The sequence below is a fragment of the Manacus candei genome, unplaced genomic scaffold (assembly GCF_025592945.1).
Source record: "Manacus candei isolate 608988 ecotype Guabito, Panama unplaced genomic scaffold, ASM2559294v1 h1tg000028l, whole genome shotgun sequence".
Classification (NCBI taxonomy): Eukaryota; Metazoa; Chordata; class Aves; order Passeriformes; family Pipridae; genus Manacus; species Manacus candei.
Window position 1 is genome coordinate 44,295,780 of NW_026138076.1, and position 15,431 is coordinate 44,311,210.

Below are 15,431 nucleotides of genomic sequence, written 5' to 3' on the forward strand. Positions count from 1 at the left end.
ATTACTATATTAATTTTTAAGTTGCTCTTTAGATGCGCTGCTATATGAACCTCTCAGAGTAACTCTAATTTTGAATTAAATCTCCCTGCCACAGTTTCTGATCCACGTTCCAAATTCCCAAGCTTTCCAGCCTATGTATTTTAAGTAACTTTGCTTTCTGAGCCACATGTTCATTGCCTCTCCTGATGTTAGCTGCCAAACATAGCAGCCGAGAAAAGCAGAGGACTCTCCCCTCCTTTCTTCTACCAAGAAGCTTCATCATGCAAGGTAAAATTATCTAATGAAGACTGAAGCAAGATCTACAACACTTTTCTCACTCATATGTATTTCCTCTGACTTTCACCTTGGGCACTTGGCCATTGTGTCCCTTTCAAAACATCCTCCTACTAAATGCACACTTACCAAGCTGTTCTCTGAAGTTAGAAATTTGCTCTCAGGACTCTCACTCCATCAGTCCACTAAGCTATTTGCATGCTACAGATACAACTGAAAAAGTAATAGCTCAGTGTCACAGTATAGACCAGGAAAACTACATGACAGCTGAACTGGACAAGTCCACTGAAAACGAGAGAAGTTTCTGCAGAGTGATAGATGTATCAGGGCTAAAGGTGGGGGAATTTGGTGAAGTCCTGGATGGCCAAGTCTCATACCTGAGAACGTGCTGAGAGGGAATGTGAAACACATGTCATGAGTTAAAGTGAGTGCCAGGTCTCAGAAGAGTTTTGCTACATCAGCAAGGTAAGACACAACTCTCTGAGACCAAAACCAATGCAGCTGTTCTTTTATTCAGCAAAACAACCTTTCTTGGTCCTTTCCAGTGTGCCCTGAAGCTTAAGGCAGATGCAACCAAGATCATGCAACCCCCATGGGGATTCTGTGTTTCTGCTGACAGTGTTATTGAGGAGTTGAATGCTACAAGAGTGCAGGTGAGCCTCACCACTGACCAGTGGGATGTAGTAAGGAAGCTCTACTCTTCCAGCTGAGCCTACTGGGCTCCTGCTCAGCCCCCCAGCCAGCCCTGTGGCATGCATTTCCTACTAAGGAAAGCAGAGAAAGCTGGCCAAGACAAGGAAATTGGAGGGCTAGGAATTTATAGGAGCAGGAGGGGAGGCATTTGGCTGAGCTGGAACTGAATCACAGTGACAGAACCACTGCTTCTCCGTCAGGTGGAAAGAAAACAGGTAAACCAAGTTGGACAAGAATATCCTGCAAGTACCTTTCTTTCTAAACACTTCAGGAAGGGGCTTACAAAAAGTGTAGGCTGTGAGTAAAATCGCTCCTACCAAGTATAAACACTCTTTTATACTCCCATAAAAAAGCTTGTATTTCTCCCCCAGACAGGAGTAAGAGTATGGATTCCTTCAGTACTTCAATTCTCAAACAAAATTACAGAACCAAAAGGAATAAGTGATCAGATGTATATACCTGTTCTCAGTTCACACAACCAGAAAATCTTTGGCTTATGTCTCTTCTAATTTATCTCAACTACGTCTTAAGCAGGCGTAATTGGCTAATAGGCAACAAGAAAATCAGCAGTAATATTTCCTTGATTAATACATTCTGGAAACAAAGGCATTTTCCAGGGAGAGAACTCAGAATAATCTCACTTGTTACCAAGCTCCTATTTTGAAGACAAACAAGGGAGAACAACCCAACTCTACTTCACACACTGCAGGATGTCAGAAGCTGCACCTGCACAGCATTTGACTGCTCTACCTGTGTTTGTACTGCAGACCCTTATTTGTGAATTAGCAGAACCCACAACTATACAACATGGCTCTCGGTAGGAATGCCAGAGCCAAGGGTAACAAATATTCAGCATAATAATGACATGAATAAATTCCTCCTCTTCACAGAGGCAGCATCTATAACCTCAAAAACCTTTGCAGAGCATAAGGGAATGCTCTCTCTGCTGACAGGCCAGGCCAATGCTCTTACACTGGGAGAAGTGAAGCTTTCCCATCAAAATTCCCTGATACAAGGAAATGACCCCTTATCTTTTCATTGATTCAAGGCACAGAGATGAGCTGAGAATACCACAACAACTTCAAGAATCTATTTTCCCACAATTCTCATTAATCCTAATGAGAACCACAAAGCTTAATACAAAATCCCCTCGAGGCTGACCACCCGTTTTCTGCTAACTCATTTGTTTTGCAGGGGTTTTTTAAACGAATTTCTAAAATTAGAGGGAGGAAGGGAGGTTTTTAAGGACAATACACAACTATTGTCACAACAAAGGAGCAATCAGAGCAGCTGCCATCCCGGGGTCCTCCTGAGCACCTGATTTCAGACTTGGTGCAAAGGTTAGCCTAAACTGACTTTGCTACCTAAGTCAAATGCCTTAAAAAATGTCTGTATTTGTAATCATTAACTTTCTATGTGGATGTAGCTGTAGTGTTATAGGCAATATTATACATCATTCATATAGCACATGCCAACTGAGAGTTACATGTTTTAGTTTTTACAGGTTTCAGGAAAAGCATTAAATAAAGGCCGGGTTAGGATCAATCCTATGGGTGGCAGCATCTAGCTTCAGTTTAAGGCAGCCATTTTCTCCCCAAACCAGACTGATTTGTAAGGAACTGCACTGGCAACAATAACAAAGAATAGAATCTATTTTTGGATGGGTAAGCAAAGGAATGAATTTTCTTTTTCTTGTAGATGTTAAAAAAACACCCCTTGTTGTTTCAGTGGTTACTGGCTTTTCCATTTTACAAATTGATTCTTAAAATATTTTTGAAACAAATGTAATATTCACTGAATATAATAAAAATTACAAAAACTCCAAAAGAAAATGGACCTTCTGAAAAAAAAGAAAAGCAGCAAAACAAACAAACAAACAAATAAGCAAAACCAATCAAAAAAAAACAAACCAAAAAACAAAACACACAAAAGACAGGGGGTTTATGTGACATATAAACAGCAAGAGACTACTGGATTTGTTAAATACCTTTCTAATATCGAGGAAGGAAAAACTTTTCACTAGAGAAAAAAGCAAAACATACATTGAGGCTGATGTATTCTCACTTTCCCAAAGCAACACAGATTGGTTTGTATGTCACTGCTAGAAAGCAAGTGGAATGGGCTGAGGATCACACTTGGATGCTGAAGCTCACACTCGAATAAATCCTGCCATCTCTGTCCCTGCCTCTGCAGAGCTAGTGCCAGCACAGTGGAGACGTTGGGATGAGCTGTTTTTAGAAAGCTTGACAGAGCAAGGCTTGAGTCTGCATCTGTTCCTGGAATCGCAGGGTCCAGAACAGTAGTTGGAGTAGCATAAAAGGCAGGAATAGAATTAGCAATATTCAAATAGAAGAGGGACTGGAGGCTGTAAAAATTAATGGTGTGAGGTTAAACATTTTGTTAAATGGCTTAGATCCTCATAACAGGTGAATATAAAAATTCCCTTGTGTTTTGCCACAACCTAGGTTGTGTTACTGATACCATTTTTGTATTTATTTCTGTGGTGCAAGACAAAGTACACCAGTGCGCTTGTCACCAGAGGTCTGATAGTTTCTTTACCTAGAAAGGAAGATATCAAGTGCTTTAGATTTCACCCTGTAATGCCAAGGGACTCCACAGTGGGTTAGGCATGATCTCAGCTATGGATATGGAAGAAGAGATGCCTCTGAGCCCATTTGTTCCTTTGAGTCTTTGCAGAGACTTTTAGAAAGCTCCACACATGGTGTGCATCACAGAAACTGGGGACTGAGCTGTTTCTGAACAGCTGGACTGTAAGGATACCATGCAGCAGGAGTCAAGATTACTTGGCTACATGCAGATGACTGAACAGGTTGAAGATACAGCAAAGAAGCTGGAAAAAGATTTAGTTTGGTTTGAAAAAGAAAAAGAAGAAAAGAAATGCCTCTTTCTTCTCTAACCACTACTCCTCACTGACATTAACAAAGATTGCTGTAGAAGCTGTTTTCAGCTTCCATAGTTAATCATCTATAAAAGGATAGATGTTGCTGACTTGAGGGAATATCCATACTTGTATACCAAGCAGAGTTGCATGCTTCTTTTGTGGGAGAACAGATGTGCACCATCAACCTCTATGTAGAAAAGCAAGCCCTATAACTGACTGCTAAAAAACCCCCCCCGTGGCAGATCATTGAAGACTTTAGATACAACATCTATACACTCAGAGCTGAGCAAGAGAAGAGAATACCAGAAAAGATGCACAACCTCACAGCCTTGGTTTTGTCGTGTAGTGAAGGTGACACCTTCTTTAAGTGTTTGTTTGCCAAGGCCACAGAGCTGTCCAGAAGCACCTCTCCATCCTAGTGGATGCTCAGTACTCACAGGTAAAATAAGAGGTGGATGATTTCTTGTATTTTCTTCTGACAAACTATGAAACTTGAAATTAATTTGAACCAATTGTATTCAACAGCTGGTCATGGATGGTTTATCCAGATCTAACACAATACCACAGCAGTTTCTGTCCTGGACCTCAGACTGAGAACCATAACACAAGTTCTCTTCATAAGCAATATAGGGAAGAGCATTAACAGAAGGTAACACACAGATTGGAATGCACAGAGAAAGGAATGATAATTCACAACTCAGTCCCTTGTGGGTGGTCCTAGATGCAGAAATACTCCAGTGAAATACAAATCCTATGACAATAAAACCAATAATGGAAGCAGCATGAGTTACAGTGAATAAAACCCCACAAAATCTATCACTGTTGTAAAATTCTGCCAACATAGAGAAATGTTTAAAAGGAATATTTTTAACATATGATCTTTCTGTTGGAATCTCTTCTAATGGATATCAGATAACAAGCAATAACTGCAAGTACAGTAAAATCTAAGACAAATTTTGAAACCACTTAACAGAAAACATCATATCATTATCTATGGCAAATTTTGCTACTAGATTTGTTTCCATGGAATGGAACAATATTTTTCCCAAGTAGGAATCAGTATGAGATTACACATATACTCAAAAGGTTCCAAAATGAAATAATTTATAGATGAAGAAAAAATGTGCAAGATTAGGGGCAATTGTTTAGGATTTAAACAGCAAAAATTCTTCTAAGATAGCATCTACCAGAAATGTGCAAGCAAATATTTTTGGCCAAACAATACTTGGTTAACTTTTTATGAAATACTGTAATTAAAAAACCAAGGGGAGGAATATAAAGCAGTCGTTATCTTGTGTAAGAATATCACTTTGCTACAGATAAGTGGGTATCTCTCCAAAATTATTTTTAATGCCAAGAATATGAAAGAAATTAGACTGGAGACCAGGCAGCTCAAGCCAATGCAATCCTAGAAAACAACCAGCACAACTGTTCTGCTGGACCTCATACTAACAAACAAAGAAGGCCTGGTTGGAGATGTGAAGGTTGGAGGCAGTCTTGGATACAATGATCATGAGATTGTGGAGTTCAGTATCCTGTGAGGAGGAACCAGAGCAATGAGTAAGACCACAGCCCTGGACTTCAGAAGAGCTAACTTTGGCCTCTTCAGGCACCTTCTTGGAAGAATCCCATGGGAACATAACCTAGAGGGAAGAGGGGTTCAAGAGAGCTGGTTAATATTCAAGGATCACTTCCCCCAGGTTCAAGAACAGTGCATCCTCATGGGCAAGAAATTGAGCAAAAAGGGCAGGACACCTGCGTTGATGGAATCATAGAATCAGAAAACCATAGAATATCCTGAGTTGAAGGGACCCACAAGGATCATCAATGTGCAACTCCTGGCCCTGCACATGGCCATCCCCAGGAGTTACACCATGTGCCTGAGAGTATTGTCCAAATTCTTCTTGAACTCTTGCAGGCTTATTGCTGTGACCACTTCCCTGGGTACCCTGTTCCAGGTGCCCAGTTACCTGGTGGGTGAAAAACCTTTTTCTAATATCCAACCTAAACCTCCCCTCACATGACTTCAGGCCATCCCCTCAGGTCCTGTCACTGGTCACCAGAAAGAAGAGATCTGCGCCTGCCCCTCCTCTTGCTCTCATGAGGAAGTGGTAGACAGTCATATGAGGTCTCCCCTCAGGTTCCACTTCTCCAGGCTGAACAAGCCAAGTGACCTCAGCCACTCCTCAGAGGCCCCACAGGGGATGCCCATGGAACCCCACTAGTGACAGGTCACCAATCTGATGACACCCTACTGCTTACTATTACCCTTTGTGCCCAACCCATGAGCCGACTGCTCACCCATTGCATGATGTGTTTATCCAGCTGTGTGCTGGACATTTTGTCCAGAAGGATACAGTGAAAGACAGTCTCAAAAGCATTACTGAAATCCAAAAACATTACATCACCTGGATTCCTTTGATCAACTAGGTAGGTTAAAGGGTTGTAAAAGGAAAGTACGTTTGACAAACAGGACTTTTCCCTCATGAAGCCATGCTGATTGTGACCAATAACTGCGTTGTCCTTAAGGTGTTTTTCAGTATGTCTCAGAATAACCTTTTCCATAATTTTACCAGTCACTGAAGTGAAACTGGCCTATAGTTTCTGAGGTCCAGCTTCTTGCCCTTCCTGAAAATTGTGGCAACATTAGCCAGTTCCCAGCCAACTGGGACCTCTCCAGATTCCCCAAACCATTCAAAAATCATTGAGAGAGGCCTCACAATGGCATCACCCAGCTGTTTGAGTATTTTCAACAAGGAACTCCTGTCAAAACTCAGAGATAAACAGGAGATAGACGAGGTGGTAGCATGGACAGACCACTTGCAATGAATATAGAGATGTTGTCAGAATATGCAGAAATGCAACAAGGAAGGCCAAGGCCTATTTGGAATTAAATCTGGCTAAGGATGTCTGGAATTAAATCTGGCTAAGGATAACAAGAAGAGTTTCTTCAAATACATCAACAACAAAAGGAAGAAGAACTTCTTTACTACGCTAAAGCAGGTGTCTAGGAATCTATTCTGTCCACAATTCAAACATTTTGGGATAAAAAGCCAGTGACCTGCATATAGACAGCATCACAAAACCATTAGGAAAGATACGAAAAATTAAAAATCAGATTTGGAATTTATTCAAAGTTCATCTCAATGAAGAGCAAGAAGGTATAGCAACTTCAAAAAAAAGGTAGCTACGTAAATTAAAACATTGTCTCAAGCACAGGGTTTTCAGACAGGAAAACAGAAGTCAATGTGTCATCAGGGAGATACTGAGATTACCTACAATAAACAGGATAGTCTCTATGTAGACACAAGAAACACTGGAAACTTCCTTCCTAAAAATAAAACAAAAGCAATTTGAGGGAGAAAAGGTATCGTGTGTCTCATTTAGTCATGATAATAGCACAAATGCTGCTAAATATCATAATATGAAAGTAATAAATATCTGTTTAAAAGTGGATCTGAGATAGTTTCTGCACGTAACTTGCAGGAAGAAGGAATCTTTAAATGAAATATAATACACAGAAGTAAGGTCTATATGTTCCTATTCTGATTTTACAATAGATTTGCTGTGTAATAGTAGTAAATAATACTTTCACCCTTTGAACTCTAGTTTTCCTACATATAAATTAGGTGTGAAGATTGACAACAGATTTCAACAGTTCCTAAAATCTTGGGAATTCCACAGAATTATAAACATACATTATCTGCATTTAATAATTTTTTTAAAAACAGATATTTTTCTTGGTTGAATACAGAAATTATCTTAACTGTAACGCTCTTCAGCAGAGAGTTAAAAGAGTGCTTCAAAATAACTGCAGACCAATGACGTGTTCTCTGGAGAACCTAACACTGTGACTTCATTATCAAAGATACTGCAGCAGGCTGAATGTGCTCAAAAGAAGCTGGCTAACTATGTATGTTAGACATAAGAGTTTCCTCTAAACCCAAAATCAAGCTCGCCCACTCAGTCCACAGGTAAGCTTAAAAACTGTGTAAGGGTTCTAAATGTCGATGTAATGACTGCTTCAGAGCTATGCAGGGCTTTGGATGTGGTTTGTTTTTATACAGAAGTCTGTGGGAGACTCACAGCACTGTTTGTGTAGCCTGCTATGAGTGAACGGCAAGTCCCACATCTAATAACATACTGTCTTCCCATCTGTATCAGGGAATCATAACATGGCATTTAAGGCCAACCAGAAGAGTTTAATGCTGTTACACATTGCAGGGGAAAGGGTATTGCATTCCTACCACTTCCCATTTGTGCACAGTGTTTGCCCATTAGGAGACATAATAGTTTTATTGCCCCCACTCAGTCTCTAAAAGATCATAAACTTTTAATAGACTTATAAAAAGGGACTGTAACTGTCTCACTAGTCTGGACAGGGCTATTTAATCTGTTTTCCTCACATTTATAATGCTGTAAACCTGGGCAAACATAGAGGGTTGTTACCTCCAGGTTAAACTTTGACACCAAATTCTCTGCTTATTCCCTGAGCTGACTTCAGTGCTCTTCACTGCCTACTCCAGCACACACTGACATTTAATGACATTGCAACAGCTCACTTCAAAATTCCTGTCACATTAAATGCTCTCACTTACCTGTCCTCCTAGGCCTCTCAACGAAGTGGACAGTGTTCAACAGATGCCTGGCTGCTTTTGATGAAGCCATTTACTGGGGAGATGGAATAATCTACCTAGACAGGTGGAGTTAACTAACTCCCCCTCCTCCCCAGTTCTACACTCACTGAAAATGTCATCTTGTTTAATACCTCCATATCCTTATTTCTGTGTTATCCCTACTGTACAGGGCTATTGACAGCGGAAGGAATCCTGCCTCATGTTACAATATGGGAGGAAAACTTAAAAAACCCCAAAACATCCCTCTACCAAACCTTTAGCTACATGATGAAACACTTCACTCTGTGTAAGTGATACAATAAAAAAAAGTGCAATGAACATGGGCAGGGGTAAGTCACTGCAGGCTTCTAAATTCCAGTGGGGTAACCAGGAAAAATAGTAGGTGGTTAAGCACAATGCAAGTGACCAAAAGCAGCACCTCCATCACTAATTTTCCTGTTGCTCTCTTGTCAGGTTGCCTGGCTGCACACTTGCAGGGCAGTCTGTGAGGGTCACTTCACAGAGCCTCATCATGCTGCAAATCTAACATTAGTGAGCCAGATAACCATTGTGAGGTTTTGACACGTCATTCAAATACTACCTCTTTGTGCAGCTGTACCCTGTTATAACTTCTGTGGTTTTGTTCATTAAAGACAAATTCACAATCAGATTATTAAGTGAATCAGCAAAAGTGTCTGCCTCTCAAACAGCTCATTTGTTGGATATTTTTAGATGAGTACCTACTCCCTGCTATAAAGTTGGCAAGAGCTAACAAAAATACAGGAGATGACAGTCATTTCCCCCTTGCCCATGGCATACCTAATGCATGGCATTAGGGAATGTTTTTACTGAATTTGATCCTGACTCTTCTGCAACTGTAACAAGGCAGATATTTCAGCAGAGTATTTATTGGAGAGACATGGAAAGACTCTTGTGATATCAATTCAATTCTTTATCCAATTTGTTTTTTAATACAAGATTGCAACAAGTAACACTGAAGTATAACAAAGAAAGTTGCACAATGCAGAGCCTGGGTTTACAGCATAATATTAACTACTCCAGAAAATTGTAATAATTTAAGACATTGGATGTAACTGCTAGAAGATACTCCAAGAGGTTTCTGGATGTTTTCCTAGGTTTCCTGGTCCAAGGTCACAGATAGATGGACAAAACCTATTGTGCACATCAACACAGCTTTTTCTAAGAGGAAACAAATTACCTCATGCTTGAAGCTCTAAATCACTTTTGTTACGACCAAACAAGTTTACCACAACAGGTACCTTGCTGCCTTGTAAACAGCCAGTCAGACATCAAGTGTTCAGCCAGAAGTGCCAAATTGGAACACGAATGCACAAGTAAAGGTTTCTTTCCACTGTAACAACATCTTCTCTTTCTAGACGCACTGCCAGTTAGTAGCAGTCCCAGAACCTCAGGACACTCTTCTGAGGAAGAACAGAAAGCCACTAATCTCCCATGAATCTGTTTGAGAAACTTATTCCATCATGGAGACAACACTGATGGAAAACACTGACTGACAGCACTTCAACAGCTAAATCAAGAGGCAAAGAAAATCCAACTGAGTCGGGTTTTCTTCAGAAAATAATTAGTAAATGATTCACAGCTAACCACTGAAGGTGTGTCAGCGTGAACAGATGGATATTTATCATTTAATAAACTGTTAACTACGAAAAGAAAGTCCTCCAATTTAACTTTCCCTCCAAAAATGAGGCTGGCAAAATAATGAGCGCTAAGTGAAGCCAGGCTCTTTCTAGAATTCCCAGCACTCTGACAAAATACATCGAATATTAATCCCATGTTCTTCTGTTTAGACACTGCACATGACATAAACCTTCCTGGTTTTTGACCTGCTTTGATCCCAAGAGAAGAAAGATGTCTGTACCACAAAGTGATTTGTGACAAAGCAATTCAATAACACTTCACTGCCAAAGCATGACGAAAGTATTCATATGAGCCTGTAGTATGTTATTGACAAGATATAGCACATTTTGGAAGAGAAAACTTAGAAGTTAAGACAGACAGAAAGCAGCTGGGGATGCTCATGCTGAGCTCATATTAGCTACACAATAACTGTGCAAAGAATCAGGTGGGCAAGGAGAACAGAGGGTTATCTAAAAAGAAGCAATATAGACAAAGATGCAAACTACAAATAACTGGGACAACACTGAGCACTTGAACATTTAAAGGAGCTGTTCCTTCCTCATAGGATGTCCTCTGTTCTTTGAGGTACTATGGAAGCAATGAGAGTTTGATCTTCTGTAGTTATTTACTGCAATAAATGCAATGAAATGCAGGGCAAAAATTCAACCTCTACTTCAATCTGAAGTACAACTAAGAGCATACATTTGGAAACTGGGCAAATCATTACAACAAGATATCGACTGTCCCCAAATTCCCTTCCTGTTCTCCATCAGAAGTTAAATTCACAGGCAAAGCATACCTATAGAGGGAGCCAATTCTCAGCTCTGACATCAAGAGTGGTTCATAAAACTGAGTTAAGAAATGCAAGGAAATACAATAAAAGTGTCTGGCAATGAAATGAGATGTCTGGCAATTCCAAAGGGATGTGAAAATAAAATGTATGTACCGGGGGTAAAATATTGCAGGGTATCAAATCTTTAGACTTACAAACTTTTTTCTTCAAGAAAACTAAAGAGGACACAAACTAAGATTCTCTAAATAGCAGAACCAAGCCCTATAAAGCACTGATAAGTAACATCCTCTGCAAAAATCCCATGTGCTTTAAATTTGGTGGGGGTTTGTGCATTCTATTTAGTTTTGAAGTTTACTACACTTTCAAGAACACAGACTTAACTGGAACACATCACTAAACAGCAGTGATTTCATTTTGCAAGGTCTTCAATTCCTATTGTGGTTAAGATTTCTGAACCTGTTGAAATACTGAGCTCTGTTTTTCTACATTTCATGCACAGTATTATAGAGCACCTCTGTATTTATACCTATACCTATTATACCATGTCATTGATGTGCTGACAGATTGCACTTATTCCTGTCAACACTGGTCTCACCAAGGTGTACAGAGAAGTGTCTAGAGCATGACAGGATTATAAGAAAAATTACATTTCTGTTTGCATACAATGTACATGATACTGTACATTGAACTGTAGCCCAGGAAAACAAATGAATCCCTGCTTCATTTTAAGAAAGAATTTATGTCTGCTAAGATTTTTCTCAATGCTGCCTTCAGGATTTTGTATTGTTTTGTTTCATTCTCCTCCTCTCCACATATATCCTTGAACACAAACATAGGAAGTGATGTTTGCTATTTTCCACAAGGAAAGGTTTAGAGAGAAAGATAGTATCTTCTGCCAGATTGAGTTCTATAACTATAAAAAACAGATGAGATACTGGGTTCAAAATCCTTTCTTCATCTTGTCCAGAAGAAAGCAAAAAATGGCTTCATATGCTTGAAGTGTTTTTGCTTCTCCCATCTATTATCAGTTAATCTAAAAAGAAAGATATCCTGTCCCTACAGATCTCATTTCACATAAATCCCAAGATCACCACAGTCACAACATCGTTTCTTTATTGCATACTCCTTATCATGCTGCTGTAAAGCAGCAGGAATCTCTGAATCACAATTGCATTTAGCAGCCTGAAGTAGAGAGTCCCGCCTCACTTACCGCCTCCACTTCTGCTGGGTCATACCACACATTAATGTATGGATGCTGTAAGGCTTCATCTACTGATATTCTCTTGGCCGGATCAATGACCAGCATCTTTGATAAAAGGTCCCTGGCTTGGCTGGCTAGAACAATGAAATCAGAGAAACAGTGTTAGTACAATATAATCACTGCCTCCAGAGGAGGGTTAATTGGGTTGGGAAAATAACAATGGCACGACCCTTTTAGAGACTGTTTGTATGTACTTCTGCACCCTTGCCTTCTTACAGCAAATGTTCTTCAGTAATCATTTCAGGTTGGATTCTTCAGGAAGGTGCCAACATCAGGGCTGTGCACTGTAAGTTCCCTAACAAGTTGCAGTGAGATTTTACATGCAGGCACATTCCATGTAGAGGAATGAATAACATACCCAAGAAAAATGTCTTGATGTATTTGTGATTATTACCGGGATCTGAGAACCAAAGTTCGCATAATGAAGTTTAAAATCATGGCATTACCAAATCAAAGCCTGATACCTACAGGTACTCTTACACTGGCTCAGAAAAACATCTAACCTTCTCTGCATGTTCTAAAATTTTTCAGCTAGCTTTTTTCATCCATTAAAATTACATATTTTAAAGTATAGATACTAGGCTAATCTTAGGGTACTCCATTAGAAGCAATAACTTAAATCTGTAGCCTTGGATCAACACACAGTGGTACGGAAGTGCCTTGGAATTGCTTAAGTCTTGTTTGTCCTGCATAACAAAGTTTAAATTAGTGGGACACATCCTCCTCCACTACATATCTATATATATGTGTGTGTGTGTGAGTATATATATCTATATATCTATACACATTGAGTTTTAAGTCGCAGCATTGATTTATTTTATGTGATAATATATCCCATTTTGCCTGTCAGGTCACAAACTCATCCTTGTATGACACAAATGTTTTTTTACTATCTGGAGTTTGTAACAAATACAATACTTCCTAAACCCATGCAAAAAAATTTTGACAACATATATTTCTCTTATTATGATACATGTGTCCCAAACTCTGATGCTCAAAATTATTTGCTGTGTAAATGAAAAAGACAGTGAAATTAAAATAATTGTAAAGAGCAATAAGTGCAAAAATATTATTAGGTATCTCATCCCACATGGGTGAGTAAAAGTGAGATCTAATTAAACCACTAACATTACATTATGGTGAAATATTTGGGCAGAGCATGGGATGATACAATGCTGCACAAGCAGGTTTTTTTTCTAATGTACTGTTTCTTGTTCTGTGACTATACCTTAAAAACTGGCATTCATTATGTCTAAATGTATGTACTTTCTGTTTCCAAAAGATAACAGCACTGTTTGACAGTCATTTCTATTCATTAACTGCAAACCCAGAAAAATTCCATTATTCAATTGTGTTGTAGATGGAGTATGAAATTCTGCGTATCCAAAAGCATCTGCTCAGACCTTTCACTTTGCTCCCAGAGCCAAGACAGCAGCTTGGCTATGAAATAGTTGTTAATTGGAAGAAAATTCTGGGCCATGTAATGACATGCAAATTGCAAGCAATTGAAAACTGTTACATGCCACTGTAGGAGGTGGCTCCAAGTACCCGAGTGGTGCACAACTGATACACAGCACAAGTTTGCAGGGGGTTTAGAGCTGTGACAGGAAATCCTTTCTACACTAAGCACACATTAATCGCTCTTTCTAATTGAAGGTCAATGCCCTGTTCAGTTAAAAAGGACTTCAATGTATGATTAAAATCATTGTAACTTTTCTTATACAGGACATATGTAGTCACACTGTAATTAAGTTTTCTCATTCACATATGCTAACTGACCCACAGCATTTGTTCCAAAGAAGAAATCCACTCATAGTGGATATTAAACCTCAGTTACATCATTTTGGCTGACGTTACTAATATCTTTCTATTTTCTAGTGAAGGTAGAGCTATGGGGCAGGCATCTGGCTGATCTGGTATCTTACACCTGAAACAAAACAGTGCAAAGTCTGAGATCTTCCAATAGAAGTTTTACTGCTCCTTTGTATCACAAGTTTAAGAATAAGAATACAGGAACATCTCAGTTCCTCATGTTACAGAATCATCACATGGAACACCATGGGGATAAGCTCAATGCTTCAGTGATTAAGTTCCCTTGGCTGCCCAAGCACCAGGATCTCCAAAAATCATTTCCAAAAGCCTTTCAGCTGAACAAAACTCATGCAGTCATTTGTCCCTGCAATTAACTGCATTAAATGGGAGTGCAACTAGAGAGAAGAAAAATTGGAAAAATCCTTCATTGCACTGTAGCCGTTGCATGTGAACCACATCCCTTTTCAGACATACCTTTGAGTTTGTTGTGTTCCGAGTCAGCTGGGAAGAGAGAGTCTGGGAAAAGTTTGGGGAAAGTGAGGCCAGCATACTTGGGTCTGTTCTCAACGTAGTTCCGTACTGTCGGCTGCAGCTTCTTCATAAATTCTGGACAGGGTGTCCCCAGCTGCTCAATAACTTTATTCCACTGATCAATATCTGAACACCAGTAGTTAAGGGAAACAAAATGCAAACCCCAGTGTAGTCTCCTGACATTTCTGCTTGTGTTCTCTGAGAACCCTCAGAGGTGTTTAGTTCTCTTCATGACATCTTTACAGTCACTACCTTTCGTTCTCACTATGCCTCCAGGTCCTACAGCCTGCAAAGGGGAAAACTCTCTCACACAACAACACTTACTCGAGGGCATTGTGCAATCCTAAGACCACCACCACCACTACAGGAAAACACACAGCTTCCTCTCTTTGGGTCAATGCCTGTTACTTTTTTAAAAAAACTTGAAATCCAATGCCTTGCACTCTCCTTTTTTACATGCAGGTGATTGCCACTGTGTCACCTTGACCACACAAGCGCAGCCTGGAAGAACAACATGTGCACCTGTCCTTTCTGTTCAGTCTGTAGAGAGTGAGACCCAGCTGCAGTGAGACCCAGAGTGAGACGCAGAACTTAAAGAAGTTCTGCACAGGACAAAAGTCACCTCCAACTCATCTGCTTCGCACTTGTGTGTTTACTCTCTCCAGTAACTTCATTGGTGCTAATTTTTCTGACACCAGCAAATCAGCAACCCCCCCAAAAATTTTTGTTTGATTTTATGAGAATGCGCTGGGACTCATTTTCTGTAGAAAAATGATGCACAGGTGTAGGCAGATGTTTCTCTTTAACTGAAAACAAGACATCTACATTGTTAGACTGATACTGACTATTAAGAAACAGGCTCTAATGCTTAAAAAGAAATTGTATTACAGG

At 39.7% G+C, this 15,431-nt stretch overlaps 1 protein-coding gene across 9 annotated transcripts in view; it reads right to left on the reverse strand.

Moving 5' to 3' along the window:
* Positions 1–15,431, reverse strand: part of LOC127472536 (mitogen-activated protein kinase 10) — a 196,962-nt gene that overhangs the window by 13,329 nt on the left and 168,202 nt on the right. For all 9 annotated transcript variants that reach the window (XM_051790947.1, XM_051790940.1, XM_051790943.1 and 6 more), the window contains 2 exons: positions 14,484–14,666; positions 12,147–12,271 (listed from right to left, as the gene is read on the reverse strand). In XM_051790947.1, coding sequence (XP_051646907.1) covers positions 12,147–12,271; positions 14,484–14,666 — 308 coding nt within the window. The remainder of the gene's footprint in view (positions 1–12,146; positions 12,272–14,483; positions 14,667–15,431) is intronic.